This window comes from Orycteropus afer, unplaced genomic scaffold, assembly GCF_000298275.1.
Source record: "Orycteropus afer afer isolate SDZICR_OR568_19922 unplaced genomic scaffold, OryAfe1.0 scaffold00042, whole genome shotgun sequence".
Taxonomy (NCBI): domain Eukaryota; kingdom Metazoa; phylum Chordata; class Mammalia; order Tubulidentata; family Orycteropodidae; genus Orycteropus; species Orycteropus afer.
This window is the reverse complement of record NW_006921629.1, coordinates 16,009,838-16,028,708: the sequence shown is the minus strand read 5'-3', so window position 1 is coordinate 16,028,708 and position 18,871 is coordinate 16,009,838. Positions and strand designations below refer to the sequence as shown.

Genomic DNA, 18,871 nt, shown 5'->3' with positions numbered 1-18,871 from the left:
TGATCGCTGTGTGATGTCCTGTGTCTCTCTTTCCTTTCCTCTTCCCAAGTGTTCTTTCATAGCCTGACCTCAGTCTTGTCTTCTCTCTCATTTTCTTGGTGCCTGTGGCTTTCTGCCTTTCCTCACCCCATTCCCAGCACTCTGTCTCAGGCCATGCCTCCTTCTCTTTGAGTTGCCTTCTGTCCAGCGCCTCTCTCTCTCTTCTCTATCTGAACGTTCAGTACACTTGTGAGTAACGAGGAATAAAAATATCACCGTCCCTGCCCTTGGATTCATATTGCATTCGGTCACTTCAGAGGGGCAGCCATCCTTAATCTTTCCTAATTCTGGGAGCTCTGGTAGCATAGTGGCTAAGACACTTGCCTGCTAACCAGACGGCTGGCGGTTCAAACCCACCAGCCACTCCTCGGAAGGAAGGTTGGGCAATCCTACTTCCGTAGTGATAACTGCCTCGGAAACCCAAGGAGGGGTCGCTATGAGTCGGGGCCGACTCGACGGCACATAACAACAACAACAACAACAATGCCCCCCAACTCCTGACAGACCTCTGGAGCCACAGGTGCCTTCTAACCATTTTTCCCCCACAAGCAGGGCTTCCCCACACAGCCCCAGCTGGCGTGGCCAGGCCCAAACGTAGGATGGGGCTCCCCTTACGAGGGCCGGTGGCAGCCAGAACTGATACAGCCCCACTGATCTGGGGCCAGGACACCAGGTAACTGAGCTGAATGCCCAGGTCTCTGTAAGCTGGGATATGGTTGGGGAAAGAGGCAGGAACATCTTTGGGATTCCCTCAGGAGAGTGACATTTGGGAGGTAGGCCAGGGGAGTAGGAACTGGGTCCTTGAAAGGCTACATAGCTGGTGAAAGAGGATGGGAAGCTTGGTTCTTAGAAGAAGTTAGGAGGCAATGTCTAGGTCCCCTGAGGAGCTCTAACCACCCTTTTCTTCTCTGTCCTCCAGCTGAGGAGGGTGGGAGTATCTGGAACCATGGCTGGTGCCTCAGTGAAAGTGGCAGTGAGGGTTCGGCCCTTCAACGCCCGTGAGACCAGCCAGGATGCCAAGTGTGTGGTCAGCATGCAGGGCAATACCACCTGTGAGTGTGTCCCAGAGCCTGGCTAGGCATGGCAGGGAAAGCTGTGTCTACCACACGAGCTAGTCCCACCAGGCCAAACTAGGGGCAGGGCTGTGCTGGGCACAGAGCAGGTGCTAGTGTAAGGGTGGTGCTGGGGCAGGCTGGCCTTTCTGTGCCCCTGGGAGGGGAACTGTTGGCCTAGAGCCCTCCATTGCCCAATCCAGAGAGGCAGCTCGGTGGGGGCGGGTCCTAGGAAGCCAAAATTAGCTTTGGTGACTGGAGGGGGTGGGGAGTATTAAAGGGGAGAGATGACTAGGACAGAGGTGGAGAGTGAGCACCTGGATTCCAGGGTCTTGTGGGGTATGGGCAGAGGTTGGGAGTACCTGACCTTGGTCTTCCTCTCTTTGCCTTCTCCTGCCCTCTCAGCTATCATCAATCCCAAACAGGGCAAGGATGCCCCCAAAAGCTTCACCTTCGACTACTCCTACTGGTCACACACCTCCGTAAGTTCATTGGACTAGAGAAGGAGCTAAGCAGTGGGGAGTGGGGGATTTGGGTCCTGGGGAGGGGACATTGCTGGGAAATTGACTTCCAGGGGCTTGGTTGGGAGGACTAGGATCCCTGGGTGGGGATTAGTGGGCAAGATCCTTAGATAGTGATTGGGAACATGATGGGGGAGGCAGAACCCCTTGGGGTAATTAGGATTGGCAGGGAGTTGGGTAGGATTTTCAGGGATGATTAAGACATGATTGGCGGGGTGGGCAAGACCTTTGGGCAGTCACTGATACTGAGGGTAGGACTCTTAGGATCTAGAAACTAAGGATACAGTCATCCAGGGCTCTTTGCTGTTTTTTTCTACCCTCTTCCACAGATCGAGGACCCCCAGTTTGCATCTCAGCAACAGGTATATCGGGACATTGGAGAAGAAATGCTGCTCCATGCCTTCGAAGGCTACAATGTGTGCATCTTTGCCTATGGGCAGACCGGGGCTGGGAAATCCTATACCATGATGGGGCGGCAGGACCCTGGGCAGCAGGGCATCGTGCCCCAGGTACATACCTGGAACCTGGCAGGGTAGCCAGAATGGGAGCAACAGCAGCTACTGTCTAGGAGAACAAGAACAGGATCTAAGGATTGTAGAGCAGAGACCTGGCTGGCTGAGGCTGATGGTGGTAGGGGATGTGATGGAGGGTATGGTTATAACCTAGACCCTTTGGGGAGAGGGTCTTTTCCCCCACCTGAGACAGCAAGATTCAGGTAAAAGAGTCAAGTCAGAGAGCCTTGGACTTGAATCTTGCTTCTACCATTTACTACTGTTGGAGTTTGTCTCATAATTACTTGTGGGTTTAATTCCCACATAGGTTTATATACTGTAGTCAAGGTTTTGCCTATAAAAAACACTGGTTGTGGATAGTTAAGAATTGACCATAATTGTTTGGGGCTGTGTAGCATAGGGCCTTGTGCTTAGGCTTTGGAGTCAGGATACCTGGGTTTGCATCCTGGCATACTGAATGCTAGCTCTGTGACCCTGAGCAACCTCTCAAAGGTTCAGTTTTCCCATCTGTAAAATGGCAGTGATCCCTCCCTCCGAAGTTTGGGATAAAGCTTAAACAGGGTCTTGTGGGACAGGGCTGGGCCTGGTGCTGAACGCAGTAGGTGTGCTTGAACAGAAGCTACAGTGGTACATCTCTCTTCCCCCAGCTCTGTGAGGACCTCTTCTCCCGTGTTAGTAAGAACCAGAGTGCCCAGCTGTCCTATTCTGTGGAGGTAAGCCTAGGTCTCAGTAGCAGGTGTGGGAAGGGTGAGATTTCCCTGGGCAGGGAGGCAGGAGACCCGAATGAATAAGACTGAGGACAGTGTCTGGAGTCAGCCTGGGATCCAGTCCTGGCTCTGCCACTAATAAACTGTGACTTCGAGCAAATGATTTAATCTCTCAGGACCTGAGTATGTTCATCTGTGAAATGGAGATAACAATTGGACCCATCTCCTAGGGTTGTTTAATCAAATGAGCAAGCAAATGCAAGATGCTTAGCATCATGCCTGGTGCATAGGAAATGCTCACTATATGTTAGCTGCAATTACCTGTCCAATGGAGTTTAGAGCTAGTGTCCTTGTCAGTATTGTTGCAGCTTTGTTATTTCTTGTTTGCTTCTCCCTCAGGTGAGCTATATGGAGATCTATTGTGAACGAGTACGAGACCTCTTGAACCCCAAGAGTCGGGGCTCTCTGCGGGTTCGGGAACACCCCATCCTCGGCCCCTACGTTCAGGACCTGTCTAAATTGGCTGTGACCTCCTATGCAGATATTGCTGACCTCATGGACTGTGGCAATAAGGCGCGGTGAGGCAGGCTGACAGATTGTAGGGAAAGGGAGCCAGGGTTGGGAAGGGGAGAGGCAGGACCCCACTGACCCTTCTTTCTCCTCCCAGGACCGTGGCTGCCACCAACATGAATGAGACCAGTAGCCGTTCCCATGCTGTCTTCACCATTGTCTTTACACAGCGTAGCCATGATCAGCTTACTGGGCTGGACTCGGAGAAGGTGGGAGCCCCATCACCAACCCCCCCCCGGTGACAGGGCTATGATGTAACGGGTCCCTCACTCTCTGACCATGCTGGGTGGGTGCCTCCCTCAGGCTTCTGCAGTTCCCTGTCCTCCCACCAGATCTCTGTGCTACAGTCTCTTGTTTGCTGTTTTTTCCTTCTTATTAGACATCTGAAAGCAGGGCTTGGATCCACTGTGTCCCTTGTCCTGACACATAATGGGCATATAAACATCTGTAAATGAATAAGTGAACAAATGAATGGGTAGCCAGCTCCTCACTCTTGCCTTTATGTCTTCCCTTTCCTCTTGCTGCTTTTCCGCATCCCTCTTGGCTTTTCTCCTTTGCCAGTATCCTGCCGGATATTCCCCCAGCTTCCTTGCCCCATCTCCCACAGAGCCCAGTCACCTCCTGCCTCTTTCCTCTGACCCCAGGTTAGTAAGATCAGTTTGGTGGACCTTGCTGGGAGTGAGCGAGCTGACTCCTCGGGGGCCCGAGGCATGCGCCTGAAGGTGAGGGGACTTAGGAGGGTAGAGAGGGCAGTGTTGGGGCTGTGTGCAGAGGTCTCACATCTTAACCTGGGACTCAGGTTGGGCCGAGGAGGTTGGGGAAGTAGATTCAGTTGGGAGAGGAGATTCTCATTCCTTATGTTCCTCATTCCTTTCTAGGAAGGTGCCAACATCAATAAATCCCTGACAACTTTAGGGAAGGTGATCTCGGCCCTTGCAGATATGGTAAGGCCTGGGGGTCAGGAAGCGAAGGGGCTCTGGGAAAGGAGGCAAAGGGGGTGGCCCACCCTGACCCTCCCCCTTCCATCCCTAGCAATCAAAGAAGCGGAAGTCGGATTTTATCCCTTACAGGGACTCTGTGCTCACCTGGCTGCTCAAGGAGAATTTGGGTGAGGGGCTCCTCCTCTCTCTCTTTGCTGACCCTGCTTCCATCCCACTAACTCCTTTTGATTCATCTGACAAATCCCTTTGCCACCCTAGAATCCCAAGTTTTCAGTTGTCCCACTGACTACTGTCCCACATTTGTTTCACTTTTCCCACTGCCCAAGAAAAATCTTTCAAAGACTTCCTGATGCTGAGATCAAGGCCTCACTTCCTCTGCCAAGCCAAGGGCCTCATTGACCTGGCTACTCCTGACCCACTGCTGACTTCATCCCCCTCCCACTGCTCTGTGACTGCCCCAGCAATCCCTGATGTCTCCGTGACCTCATTCCCCTCCCTCTGACCCTCAGATTTCATGGTTAGCTCCACAGCTCTTAGCTTCATCCTACCTCAGACAGGAACCCTGTCAGACCCTACCTGGGCATTGAGGCTCACTTGATCCCATGATCCAGTCTGACTTTTCTTAGGAACCAGAAGCTTTTCTTCTGTCTCCCATTGTAGGTGGGAACTCACGGACAGCAATGATTGCAGCCCTGAGCCCTGCTGACATCAACTATGAGGAGACTCTTAGCACTCTCAGGTGGGGCTTCAGGCTCTGGCAGGTGTGGGGCAGCATATGAAAAGTGCTGGGAACTCAGAGGCTGGTTACCCAGGATCCTGCACATGAGACATGGTGGACCTCAACCCAGTCCCAATATCTTGAGATCTGGGAAGGAGAGAAGGAAATAGAACCCAGACCAAGGGTTCCCCTGTGGGCCTCACCCACCTTGTCTCTCCCTCCTCACTCCAGGTATGCTGATCGCACCAAGCAGATCCGCTGTAATGCCGTCATCAATGAGGACCCAAATGCCCGGCTAATCCGAGAGCTTCAGGAGGAGGTGGCTCGGCTACGGGAACTTCTGATGGCTCAGGGGCTCTCAGCCTCTGCCCTGGGAGGTAGGGTTTCCAGTGGAGGGGCAGCTCAGCAGTGTCCTGCCTCACTTGCCTTTGCCTAATCCTGGGACCAGGGAGGGACTCCCTACCATGAAGCCCGTCATGCTCTCTGATGTGGGTGCTGCAGTGGAGATGAGATTTCTCATGCCTTCAGATGTTGTAAGTTTGGGAGGGACTGATTCTTCAGGGAGAGTCAGGATTCAGAGGGACCTTGATAGGCTCCTGGAACTAATAAAATGACAGAAGCAGGAATAAATGCCAGGTTTTGCATTTATGGTTCAAAAAAATAAATCATAAAGAATAAGCTCGTGGGGTACCTGCCTTGGGGTAGTTTTTGTAGAAATGTCAGGATTTTAGTTGGTCATAAGCATAACAGTGGAATAGTTTTAAAATGTAATGCTCAGCCTCACTGATAGGAGCTCTGGTAGCGTAGTGCCTAAAGCACTTGACTGCTAACCAGAAGGCTGGAGATTCAAACCCACCAGCCACTCCACGGAAGGAAGGTTGGGCAATCTATTTCCATAGTGATACCGCCTCAGAAACCCAAGGAGGGGTCACTGTGAGTCGGGGCTGACTCAGTGGCACATAACATAACAGCCTCACTGAGCAAAGCAACATCCATATGAGAAGATGTGTAAGCAACATTGGCCAGTATGTCATTTAGTCTTGGGTCCGTCCTATTGAGGACAGTCAGTATGCTGAGGGACTTGGAACCATGTATGGAACAGAATGAGGAATAAAGCTGTCAATTTTTGGCAAGAGAAGGATAAGGTAGAACTGATGCCTGCCTTCCAACGTTTGAAGGGTTGTCATGCAGAGGAAAAAAAACATGAGGTCTCTTTTATCCCAGGGAGCAGAAGTAAAAACATGAGGCAGATTTCAACTCAGTGGAAGGGACTAGGTCATTCAAAAATGAGATATCCCCTTCCCGCTCCAGCTCCTCAAACAGCAGACATTCATCAAGGATTTTGTATCCAAGGCCCAAAAGTTTGTTACCCAAGATGATGAACGCTGACATGAATGCAGTTGACGCTGAAAATCAGGTAGAACTGGAGGAAAAAACACGACTTATTAATCAGGTGTTAGAATTCCAACACACACTTGAAGATCTTTCTGCAAGAGTAGATGCAATTAAGGAAGAAAATCTGAAGCTAAAATCAGAAAACCAAGTTCTTGGACAATACATCGAAAACCTTATATCAGCTTCTAGTGTTTTTCAAACAACTGACATAAAGAGCAAAAGAAAGTAAGAGGTTGATGTCCTCTGTGTTTTATGGAATTGCTGCTGGAATTTTTTCTTTAAAACTTGGATAGATTTCAAAAGTTACAGTACCTTTGTTTGTGGGCGTCATTGAATATTTATGAAGATAATGGCAGATCTAGGCAAAATTAAGAGCGTAACAGACTTCTCTGAGTTTGTGTATTATGTTAGTCTATGAAAATGTGCAAATGTATTGTAGAGACTTTATAATTAGAATTGCATATATTTATGAAAACTTGAAAATGAATGTTTTTTTCAGTTTGCTTTTTTAGGTTAGAACTGTCTCATTATAGGAATAGTAAAAGATGATACAAGAAAATAACTACTGTGTTGTGAAAAAATGACAGAGTCATGTGCTAATGCACAGCTTTTATGTACCTGTCCACCATCTTGTGCCTCTTTTCCATTTGCCTCTTCCTTCCCATTTTCCTTTCCCTTAGGAGAAAGGATAGTTCCACATTTATAAAAAGTAATTTTAATAATAGTTAATATTTTATGAGAGTAATGTGAACTCATTATTGAAACTTAATCAAAACAACTTTTTCAGCTAGGGCCTGTCATTTGTTATATTTAGTAATAAGATAGGAGCTGTTGTTTTTTCTCTTACTATAAAAATGAAGATTATTCTTTGAAACTATGAATTTTAAAATTGGGAAGGTTTGCTGTTCAGTACTTCCGTCTGCAAAAAATGGTATCTGAAAAAAATGAGCTCCCAGTTGTGTGTTCAAAGTAAAAAAATCTTGGGGAACATAGGAATAGGGTGGAAAACATAGTTGGTAAGCAGTAGTGACCAACTCTCTGTTTTTGTTCCAGATTTGTGTTGTCATCTCTACAGATAAGGTCTTTTGGGTTACAACATACATGAACGTGGATTAAGTCTGACTAACATAATGTATCGGAAGGAAGATGGGGCAATCTACTTCCGTAGTGATACTGCCTGGGAAACCCAAAGAGGGATCGCTATGAGTGGGTCCCACTTGACGGCACATAACAACAACAACATAATGTAAACCACATCTGGAGGAGAACAGTTACAAAGAGTTTGGTCTCTTAAAGTTTATTTATAGCATCTAGAAGATCATCTTTTGCAAAAACTCTTAAGAGTGTATTAGTATCAGAATCATGAACATAATGGGAAAATTTTTCATGTATATTAATAATCTCAGTATTTTATCTTACCACTTCTCCCCAGAATTTTCTGTAAGTCCAGCTGTTTGGTTTATAGATTTTCAGGCATCTTTTTACTAAGCAGTTTTTAAAAATTCAGTTGTAGATTCCATTTCATTATCAGAAGTAATGTTAAAATGTTAATTATAATAGGAAGAGAGATCCATTGATTAACAGTTCATGGTTATTAGATTTGAGCTACTTTTAATCATGGAATAATCTTATGATTATATTGATGTTAGTATCATTTGTTCAGTGACTTTGTGTGAATACATATAGTCATATTGCAAACATTTTGCATCTCTTTTGTGACCTAATTTACAAGCATTTAAAGCTTGTGTTGCAATTCTGCTTTTCTGTTTAATAAAAGCTGTTTCAGGGAGATATCCATTCCTGGAGGGGTACAAACAGATACTGGATGCCCATTTGTGTGCCAGGGTTGTATTTTTTTACCATATTTATTCGATCCGATACTTAATAAATAATCTGAGGAGCTGGACTCTATGAAGAATGTAGCATCAGGACTGGAGGAAGACTCATTAACAACCTACTATTTGCAGATAACACAACCTTGCTTACTGAATGTGAAGAGGACTTGAAGCACTTACTGATGAAGATCAGTATGAATTACACCTGAACATAAAGAAAACAACATTCCTTAGAACTGGACTGATATGCATCATGATAAATACAGAAAATACCGACATTGTCAAGGATTTCATTTTACCTGTGTCCACAGTCATTGTCCATGGAAGCAGCAGTCAGCAAATCAAATGATGTATTGCATTGGACAAATCTGCTGCAAAAGAACTCTTTAAAGTTTTCAAAACCAAAGATGTCACTTTGAGGACTAAGGTGCTCCTAACCCAAGCTGTGATATTTTCAGTTGCCTCATATACATGCAAAATCTGCACAATAAACAAGGAAGACTGAAGAATCTGTGCCTTTAAATTAGAGCATTAGCATAGAATATTGCATATACCATGGACTGCCAGAAGAACAACTGCATCTGTTTTGGAAGAAGTACAGCAAAAATGCTCCTTGGAGGATGAAGAAACTTTGTCTCACATACTTTGGCCATGTTATTGAGAGGGCTCAGTCCCTGGAAAAGGACATCATGTTTGAAAAAGAAGACGACCCTCAATGAAACAGATTGACACAGTGGCTGCAACAATGGGCTCAAACGCAGTAGCAAGCGCCAGGATGGCTCAGGACGAGGCAGCATTTGTTCTGACTGACTGGATGACACCTAATAACAGTAACAACACTAGGGGGAAAGAGCCCTGGGGGTGCAACGGTTAATCACCTGGCAGCTAACTGAGAGGGTGGTGGTGTGAACATACCAGTCACTCCATGGGAGAGAAGACCTGGTGATCTGTTCCTGTAAAGAGTGTAGCCTAGGAGACCTCATGGGGCAGTTCTCCTTTGTCCTGTGGGGTTGCCATAAGTCAGAATCTACGTGACAGCACATAGTAACTGTAGAAGGAGTCCCTGCCTGGTGGGAGGTTGACCAGATGTCTTCTGCGGTCCTGTACGTACTGGTCCTCTGTGAAGCTCCTGGCTCTCACTGTGATCTGATTAGTTCCATATTTCCTCATTCTTGCTCTTTTACTTCTTTTTCCGCCCTAGGCCTGAAGGTGGAAGAGGGGAGTCCTGGAGGTGCTCTGCCGGCTATCTCAACTTCCCCTGCTCCACCTTCACCCTCATCTCCCCCTACACACAATGGAGAGCTGGAGCCGTCATTCTCCCCTAATGCTGAGCCCCAGATTGGGCCTGAGGAGGCCATGGAGCGGCTGCAGGTGGGAGGCTGGAGCTGACAGAGGCATGGGGTTTGGGGGCTCCTGGAACTTATTTCTCTAAAGCCAGGGGTTGCAGAGGAAGAAGGAATCCCAGGGGTAGTATGGCCCTCCTGGTAGATGCTTGTCCCTGACTATGCTGGTTTCTGTCCATCCTTGTGCCCCTAGGAGACAGAGAAGATTATAGCTGAGCTGAACGAGACCTGGGAGGAAAAGCTACGCAAGACTGAAGCCCTGAGAATGGAGAGGTATGAGGGGTTGGGGCTGATAGCTCAGGCCTAGAAGGGGTGAGGTGGAGAGGAAAAGTCAAGCCCCACCAAGGAAGGAGGTTGGGGGGTTCTCAATGATAAGATCAATGCTTGCCTCTCTTTTGCCCACAGAGAAGCCTTGCTAGCTGAGATGGGGGTGGCCGTGAGAGAGGATGGAGGAACCGTGGGCGTCTTCTCTCCAAAGAAGGTGAGTGAAGGATTGGGTAAGGAGGGTGCTCTCAGGATGCTTAGAGAACAGGGTTGGGTGGCAGGTTGGTGAGTCTCTGGTCTCTTCCCCTGAGGTCTCTAAATTGCCTCTGCATTATCGCTGTCCCCTCCTCTGCTACCTCCTTTCTGTATTGTCTGACCACCCTGTCTGCTCCCTCTGTCCATCTGAGTCAGCCAGAGAGCAAGTGTGTAAGAAGTACCTGGGGCCAGGGACTCTAGGGAACCAAGGATGGTTCCTGCGGTTGCCTTTGGGGGAATTTCAAGAGCTGCTTAGAATAGATTTTTACAAACATAAACTCACACATGTGTATGTTAGTTTACATGTGGAGTTAATTTCTGAATGAATTCATAAGAAACCAGTTAGAGAAAACCAGTTAACCAGTTGCTATTGAGTGGCTTCCAAGTCATGGGACCCATGTGTGTCAGAGTAGGATTGTGCTCCATAGGGTTTTCAATGGCTGAGTTTCTAGAAGTAGATTGCCAAGTTTTTCTTCCCAGGTGCCTCTGGGTAGACTTGAACTTTCAACTTTTTGGCTAATAGCCAAGCACATTAACCATTTGCACCACCCAGGAATGGGAAAGAGACTTACCACATACCCTTGTATCATTGGAACTTGGTACCCTGTTCATGTATTACCTACTCAAAAAAACCAAACCAACCAACCTTAAAAAGTACATTTTTAAAACATTTTTAAAAGGATAATTTGGGAACATAAGGCTATAAAGGGAATAGAGGAGGAGTAAGCACTAAACTGTAAGATGGTGATCATAAATGCAGCTAGGGGTTTAAAGATGGAAGCATCAGTGTGGTCTGGAGATAGACGAGGTCTCCTGGAAAAGGTGGTTTGGAAAGTGGAGCCTGAAAGATGAATTGGGTTCAGGGGGTCTGGAGGAGCAGGAAGATCACCAGACTAAGCAAACACAGGATGTGTTGGCAGTGTTTGGGGCTGGGTGGGGCACACCAGCACCTGGTGACTGCCTGCCATGTAGCGTGTGCTCAGTAAATCCTGGCTGAGAGAAAGGAAGGAAGCAGGAGTAACTAGGCTGAGTTGGAGGCAGGGATGATATTAATAATGTTTAATGACCAGCATGGCCCAAGGGCCGACCAATCAGAACAGACAGAGGCTGTGAATGGCCTGCACAGCTGTACCTGTTGTATGTGCTGATAAATGGATGATGTGTGCTTTGAGCAGAGCAGGAACTTCGAGTATCACAGGAGAACCAGCCAAGCCTGTTTGGTCCGTGGTATGAAACAGAAAAGGATCAGGCCCTCAAGTCAGATACACTGGACTCTGGTGCAGACAGTGTCACTAGGGGCCACCTGACGGAGGTGTCCAGTTCTTGGTTTTGTAAGGTCAAGCCCATCTGGGCAACTGAGCAAGCAGAGATCATTGAACAGGGATCTGAAAAAAGGAGTCGGGCTTGCCTGGTCTGGGGGAGGCATAGCAAAGGAGCAGGAGAGCGGTGGTGGATGGTTGAGAGTGGTAGGCGGGGCACCAAGGGCCTGGTACAAGGCTGGCTTGCAGGGCTTTTGGGTTCTTCTGAGGGAGCCAGACCTTCCTAGGACCCAGCCAGATCTAGAGAAGAGGAGGTGCTGCAGGTGACTCTCAGCATGCTATCAAGCCCCTGAGGGTATCTGGCACCTGAGGCATTTCTACCAGGGGTAGAAAAAAGGCAGAAAGGTTGGGGAAACTGGTGGGCTAGGAGTTTCTTCCCTGTAGGGCTTGACTCAGCACTGGAGATGCCACCTGCCAAAGCCCAGAGACCAAAGGGAGGGAATTTCTGTTGTGTTTTTTATTATTCTTTTGAAAAGTTAATACACACCAGAAAGAACATTCAAATAGTGCTAACAGGTATGTACTGTGAAGAGTAAATCTCCTTCCTCCTCCCCCCGCCCCAGGCTTCCCTCCTAGAGGCAACCTCTATTATCAGTGCCTGAAGTGTTCTTCTAGAGAATCCAGTCCTGTGCAGGCACGTACTACATGTAATTAGAAGCTCTGGTGGCATAGTCGTTAATGCATTCAGCTATTAACCAAAGGTTGGCAGTTCGAACCCACCAACCACTCTGTGGGAGACAGATGAGGCAATCTGCTTCTGTAAGATTTATAGCTTTTGTATCCCTATGGGGCAGTTCTACTCTGTCCTGTAAGGTCTCTGTGAGTCAGAATTGATGCCACGGCGGTGGGTTTATATATATGATTATACTGAAAACCTGCAAGAGCCAGAACCTGTGTAAGGCAGAGACCTGTCAGAGAAGGAAAACTGAAATATTTTCTACTGAAACAAACAACAGAAAAGTGATAAGACTGCATTCCGTCAAAGGTGGAAAGCTTGCGAGATCTGGAAAAACAAGGCAGTCCTGTTGAGTTTGGCTTTCACAGGTTTCACTGTATAAATGTACACATACAGAGAGACAGACACACAGACATCCTCCCTTTTTAGTAGTGGCTGCGTGTCTTACATTTTCCTTTTTTCACATAACAACATATCTGAGTTCTATTCATACCGGTATTGAAGTTGTCTCATTTTCCCCCCCACAGTGTTAGAATTTTCCATTGTATGGATGTAGGTAATTTGTTTAATCAGCTTCCCACCATGGATGTTTAGATTGTTTCCAGTTCTTTGCTACTACAATGCTATAAGAGATAGTTGTTCGTTTTTTTAGTTTTATTGTGATTTGGGTGAAAGTTTACAGAGCAAATTCATTTTCCATATAGCAGTTCATATTCATGACATCGACTGCAGTCCTCACAAGGTAACAGCTCTCTTCCCACTTCCCTGTAGTTACCTCTTCCCTGTGTCTTTCTTTCCTATGCATTCCTGCCCCCTGAGCTATCTCCCTGTGCAAATACTGTTCTCCCTGTGCAGATATTCTGTTCTTACAAGGGGTAGGGTAGTCTTATAGATAGGTCTCTTGTCTAGGAGATTTTGGGTCAAATGGTAGCCAGTTAAAAGGTTATAACCATTACCAGTCTGCACTTCCAAGAGCAACATGACAGCAGTCCTTCACCCTCATCAGCATTCTGAGTTACCAGACTCTTTGCAATCTGATTGGTGAAAAAAGTATCCAGAGTAGTTTAATCTTACGTTTTTCTCCAGGTGGATGAATATAATTCTAATAGTTTAAAAGGCATGTGTATTTCACAACGGAGAGGTTTTAGAATTATATGGGATAGGTTTGGTAGTGGTGTCTCCAACCCAGGAGTAATCAAATGGGGAATTGAGTTCTAGGGGAAAAGCTAGTTTGTCTTGGAGAGAGGAAAGACCCTTAGGGAAAGCCTCCTCTTTCTGGAACCCCTCCACCAGGCCTATGGACTTTTCTTAAATCAGGTTTTCAGACCTGGCTTAGAGCTTTCTTCACAGGGACCGCAGGAAAAGGCAGGAGTAGACTCTGGGTCCCAACTCCAGCTTCGACCTGAGTAGCTCTCTCCTTACCTGCTTTATGTACTGGCCTTCTAGGTAAGGTTTCACGTGAACAAAGAGTTTCAGGGCTGAGCAAAGATTGAAAAACACTGCCCTAAATCATGTCCTCTCTCCCTGGAGACTTACCCTTTTCAGCTCCCAGAACCCATCAGTATTGCCATTCCCAGAGCAGGTCTGGCACTGCAGTATGGGGAGGAGGCCTGAGCATCCCTGGGGAGGTGAAGCATTGGGGTGCAGCATGGGCGACAGACACATGGATGTACATTGCATCCACCAGGCACAGCCTTGAGCTCACTGTCCACGGTTGGGGACCCATCTACTGGCTGTTCTCCCTTAACACCTTGTGCCTTCCTGCCTCTGGGCTTGTGTTGAGACTCTTCCTTCTTCTGGCTCACTCTTCCTTCTGCATGTCTACATTCTCCTTACTGTCAATGACCAGTTCAAGTGCTGTCTTTCACAGAGTCTCCTGATCCCCCTGAGCTCTCATAGTTCTTCACTTTGTCTTTGCACGGGAGCTCCCGGCAGCACTCAGCAATCTGGGAGCAAAAGAATGAGTGAACAAATGAACTCTGGGAGAGAATGAAAAGATCAGAAATGCTGTTACGAGGCATTAGCCTCTCACTTGTCACAGTGTTTCCATGCCAACTCTTATCTCCTCAGGTTGACTCTGGTTTCCTTACTGATGTGACAGCAGCCCTGGGGTTTGACTCATCTCTGTGTTCTACCCAGCACCTCACCAGGGTCTCGCATGTAGAAAGTCCACAGTAAATCCTTGTAGGACAGAGGCAGGAGATCTTGTGTTTGGTTGGAAGGCTTAGGAAAGCTTCGTGGAAGAAGTGGCATTTGAGACACTATGAGGGACGTGAAGGGAGTGAATGATTCTGATAGGTGGAGGTGGGGGTGGGGCTGGGAGGGAGGATGTTCTAGGGAGAAGGGCTCTGGTTGGGGATGTAGCAGGCCTGTTTCTGGGGTGAGTGCTCAGCAGTCCACTGGGTGGGAGCACAGAGAAGGCGAGAGGGGCTGGGAAAGGGGCTTGGCCCTGACATAGAGTCTGGGAGGCCAGGGTACAAAGTAGAGTTGAAGTCAGGTGGCCATGGCTACCAGCCAGAGATGTCTGAGCCAAGAAGCAATGAAATGGCCATGATGTGGTATGAGCTGGGAGCTGGGAGACCATGGAGATGGCAGGAAGTCAGGCACCACCTGAGGCTGAATGGTATAGGTAGGGTGGACAGATGGGGTGGGCTGAGGCAGCAGATGTGGCAGCCAGTGGCCTGAGGGGGCTGTAGGGGGAACAAAACTTGTGTGCTGCTCAGAGTAACATGCTTGTGGAGGGCAAGGGTATCAGGAGAAACAGAAGTCAGGAAAAGATAATTTTTGGGATAGGAATGAGCTGAGTTTTCAGCATGGAGCAGCATCTTGATCAGCCAGGTGTGAGGGATGGATTTGAGTTGGGTGAGCTTGGCAGGGACAGCACCAGGCAGATGGTGCAGTTATCTGGGCACAGGTGAAGCAGGCTGAGGGAGGGGCGGTGGCTGGAAGGGAGTGGAGGAGTCTGATGTGACATGGGTTTGTTTGAAAATTGAAGTGATACTTTTTTATTTTTATGCTCTAATTATAGAAGCCATACATGTGCATAAGGAGCCTAAGGTGCTTGACTGCTAATCAGAAGGTTGGCGGTTCAAACCCACTCCGTGGAAGGAAGATTGGGCAATCTACTTTTGTAAACATTTATTGCCTTGGAAACCCAAAGGGGGTCACTATGAGTCGGAATTGACACGATGCCAGTGAATTTTTTTTTTTTTTTCCAATATACATGCTTATAAGAAATGCAAGCTGCACTGAGAGGTGGGCAGTACCAGTCTCTGTCTTACTCTCCAGAACTTGCAAGATATCTTTTGGAGGGAAGAAATGATGGAATCTGGGAACAGAGGGGATGTCGGGAAAGAAGAGGAGAGCACAAGTGGGTTCCAAGGTTTCTAGTCAGGAGGACTGGTGGGTCTAGGTACTTCTGACAGAAATGGCCTCAGGAAAGGTTGCTAACTTGGGAGAGAGTGATTTTTATGGGCCCCCTTGTATGTGAAGAGAGAGTGGGTTTGGCCAGGGTAATTGGTCAGCAGAGACAATGGGTACAAGCAAGAGGTGGGAACCACAGTCATTCCTCAGGTCCCTCAGGGCAGAAGGGACAATGGCAGTAATGAGGGCAGTAGAGTTCTCCAAGAGTGAGGGCTTGGGAGAGTGGCAGGCAGTGCTGGAACCAGGAGGGGTGTCTAGGAAGCGCTGTCCCTCCATTCCTGTTGCGGCACCTCCTGGCTGGCTCTTAAGATTCTTCCCCTGACCACCTGTCTTCTTCCTCAGACTCCCCACCTGGTGAATCTGAACGAAGATCCCCTGATGTCCGAATGTCTGCTCTACCACATCAAAGATGGCGTCACCAGGTAGCATTTATTCCGTGGCCTGAGGGGCAGCCTCTCCCTTTGGGGTTTAGTTGCAGAGGGGCAGCCACGATGGGGACTCCCTTTCCTGGTGACCTCACTGGAGACACCACAGATCTCTGGAAAGCTGCCCCACAGCTCTGCTTGCTCTCTGGGCTTCCTGGGAGGGCCCAGCAGCCGTCTTGCCCCTGCCTGCTCATTTGGTTAGGGCGAGATGGCTCCTGGGACCATATGGGTTCAGTACTTATGAGGATTGCTCCTTATTTACTGGGGCAGAAGAGATGGTGGGAGACATTTTATACCACTTCATTCCTAGCCCCTGACACCATTGCCTTCAGGTGGGACTCTCACCAGGTGAGAGAAAGGAAACATGGCCCCAGCCCCATGTTGTTGAAGGGCAGTAACCACATGGCAGCTGAAGGCAGGCAGCTTTACCAGTTCGTGATAACAAACCCACGGGGCTCAGTGCCTCTGAGGTCACCTCCTGTAGTTAAAGGGTTGAAGGTGCCCCTTTCCCTCCCACCACCAGGTGGAGAGTGAGTGATGAGGGTGATTAACCCTAAGGGTGGAGGGAGGAGCCTCTGCTGAGAGGCCATGTTCCTTTCAGTGAGTGACCTGGAATCGCTAGACATTCCCCCTTTGTTCTATAACGTGATGGCTTAGGAACGTGGGCTTTGGAGTCAGGTAGACTTGGGCTCCAATCCCAGGTTCATCCGTGCCCAGCTGTGAGGCCTTGGGCAAGTTATCTCACCACTCTGAGCTTTCGTTTCCTGATCTGTGAGACAGGAGCAATGAGGCTTGGCTCATTGAGTTGGATGAACTCATGCTCCTGAGGAGCTTGGAAATGCCTGACACACACACAGCGTTTTGGTGCTGCTTCCCCAGGGTCGGCCAGGTGGATGTGGACATCAAACTGACTGGGCAGTTCATCCGCGAGCAACACTGCCTGTTCCGGAGCATCCCTCAGGTGGACGGAGAAGGTAATGGCTGAGGGGGTGAGCGTGGCATGGCCAGATGCCCCACGTTCCATTGCCCAGTGCTGAACACAGAGGCCTGGGCCTGGTACTGGGGAGTGTGGCCGTGTAAAGAGGCCACACATCCTTGCTTAGCGGATGGGTAAGCAGTGGGCGGATACCAAGGACCTAGGCTGAGGGTGCAAACGCGTGGAGTAGCCAGAGAGTGGTGAGGGTTCTTGAGGCAAAAACAGAACAGTGTGGGACACCAGAAGTGAGAGTTTGGTGAAGAAGAGAGTTCAACTTACCTCCTTGATTTCCTTTGCCTGGAATAGCACTCTGGTCATTTTTTATGAAAACCTGTATTTGTTTTAGTGGAATATCTGAATTTATCTCTATGAAAAACCTGCTTCTATCCAGTTATGACTGCAAACATTTCTCAGAGTTCATTTGTCCATGTTTCCTTCTGGTTCCAAAACTTTCAGCTCATATGTGGCCAGAGCACAAACGCTGTTAGGAATCCCAAGCCTGAAGGGTGAAGCAGAAGAAAGAGCTGGTGAATCTACTTTTGAAAAATCGGCCATTAGAAACCCTGTGGAGGGAAATTTACACAGACCAAAATTTATTAGTGGCTACCAGGGATGGGAGGGAGGGGGAAGGAGAGCTGTTGCTATGGAATACTGAATTTCAGTTTTCAGTGAAGGAAAAAGCACATTGGTTAAGGTAGGCTTGCATAACTGATATAATTGCTGTGAATAAATTATACACCTGCAAAAAGTTGAATTGGCAAAGTTGTGTGATAGATACATTTGGAACAGTGCCATACATACACAAAAGTAGCTGCTGAGCCTGCTTACGTAAAACCAAACATCTCATGGGATTTGGTTCCTTGAATTGGAGGTTTAGGGTCAGTTTCATGGAACTCTAGCCCTAATAACGTATTTAGTACTTCTTTCTATCTCCTAGTTTTTTGTGTAGTGTGTGGGATCTTAAAAGCTTGCAAGTGGCCATCCATGGCACAGCAAGTGGTCTTTTTTTGCCTGAGTAACAGAGGAAGAAGAGGCAGGAGTAGGAGGAGGAAATGGGATGTGTGGCTAATTGCCTGCATGAACAACTGCCTCCTTTGCCATGAGACAGAAGAAATGAATGGTGCTTGGCTATCATTACTGAACATTTTGATCAAAGACTCTATAGAAGAATCCTGATTAAAAGGAGGGAAATGTAGAACAGAATTTCAAATTCTTATGGAATCCAGAATTTCTGAAGCCATGGGGGCTGGATGAACCTCTGAAACTATTACCCTAAGATAATCTTTAAATTTTAAACCAAAAATATCCCCAGAAGTCTCTGTAAAACCAAACAGTAGTTTAGCTTAATGAGTAAAGAATGTCTGCCTTGAGCATAATGTTCTATTAAGATCCATCTGGTGGCTTCGACTGCTACGGCATCTGACTGCTAACCAGAAGGCTGGCGGTTGAAACACACCAGCCACTCCTCAGAAGGAAGGTTGGGCGGTCTACTTCTGTAGTGGTAACTGCCTCAGAAACCCAAGGAGGGGTCGCTAGGAATCAGATCCGACTTGACGGCAGTGAGTTTGGTTTGGTTTGGTTGGTATGAGATCAGAGTGACAACAGCAACTCCAAAGATTAGATAGGAACCTCGGGGGACAGTGATATGATGATAAGGGGGGAGTAACAACTTGGAAAAGGAAGGAGAATGGTTGCACAACTCAACATAACCAATGTCATGGAAATGTACAGGTAGAAACTTGAGTTGGTGTATATGTTTGCTGTGTATATTCTTTTTTTTTTTTTTTATTAGGATTTGGGTGAAAATTTACAGAGTAAATTCACTTTTCATACAGCAGTTCACATATACTTTGTCTCATGTCATTGACCAAAATTTACAATGCAGCAGCTCCCCTCCCAC

At 47.7% G+C, this 18,871-nt stretch overlaps 1 protein-coding gene across 1 annotated transcript in view; it reads left to right on the top strand.

The window, feature by feature from the left end:
* The first annotated feature begins 985 nt into the window (after positions 1–985).
* Positions 986–18,871, top strand: part of KIF1C (kinesin family member 1C) — a 33,870-nt gene continuing 15,984 nt past the window's right edge. The window contains exons 1-16 of the mRNA XM_007937525.2: positions 986–1,091; positions 1,497–1,573; positions 1,942–2,121; positions 2,772–2,837; positions 3,231–3,409; positions 3,499–3,610; positions 4,046–4,123; positions 4,280–4,345; positions 4,434–4,509; positions 5,003–5,081; positions 5,292–5,437; positions 9,492–9,661; positions 9,827–9,906; positions 10,039–10,114; positions 15,913–15,992; positions 16,875–16,969. Of these exons, the coding sequence (XP_007935716.1) occupies positions 986–1,091; positions 1,497–1,573; positions 1,942–2,121; positions 2,772–2,837; positions 3,231–3,409; positions 3,499–3,610; positions 4,046–4,123; positions 4,280–4,345; positions 4,434–4,509; positions 5,003–5,081; positions 5,292–5,437; positions 9,492–9,661; positions 9,827–9,906; positions 10,039–10,114; positions 15,913–15,992; positions 16,875–16,969 (1,666 nt within the window). The remainder of the gene's footprint in view (positions 1,092–1,496; positions 1,574–1,941; positions 2,122–2,771; positions 2,838–3,230; positions 3,410–3,498; positions 3,611–4,045; positions 4,124–4,279; positions 4,346–4,433; positions 4,510–5,002; positions 5,082–5,291; positions 5,438–9,491; positions 9,662–9,826; positions 9,907–10,038; positions 10,115–15,912; positions 15,993–16,874; positions 16,970–18,871) is intronic.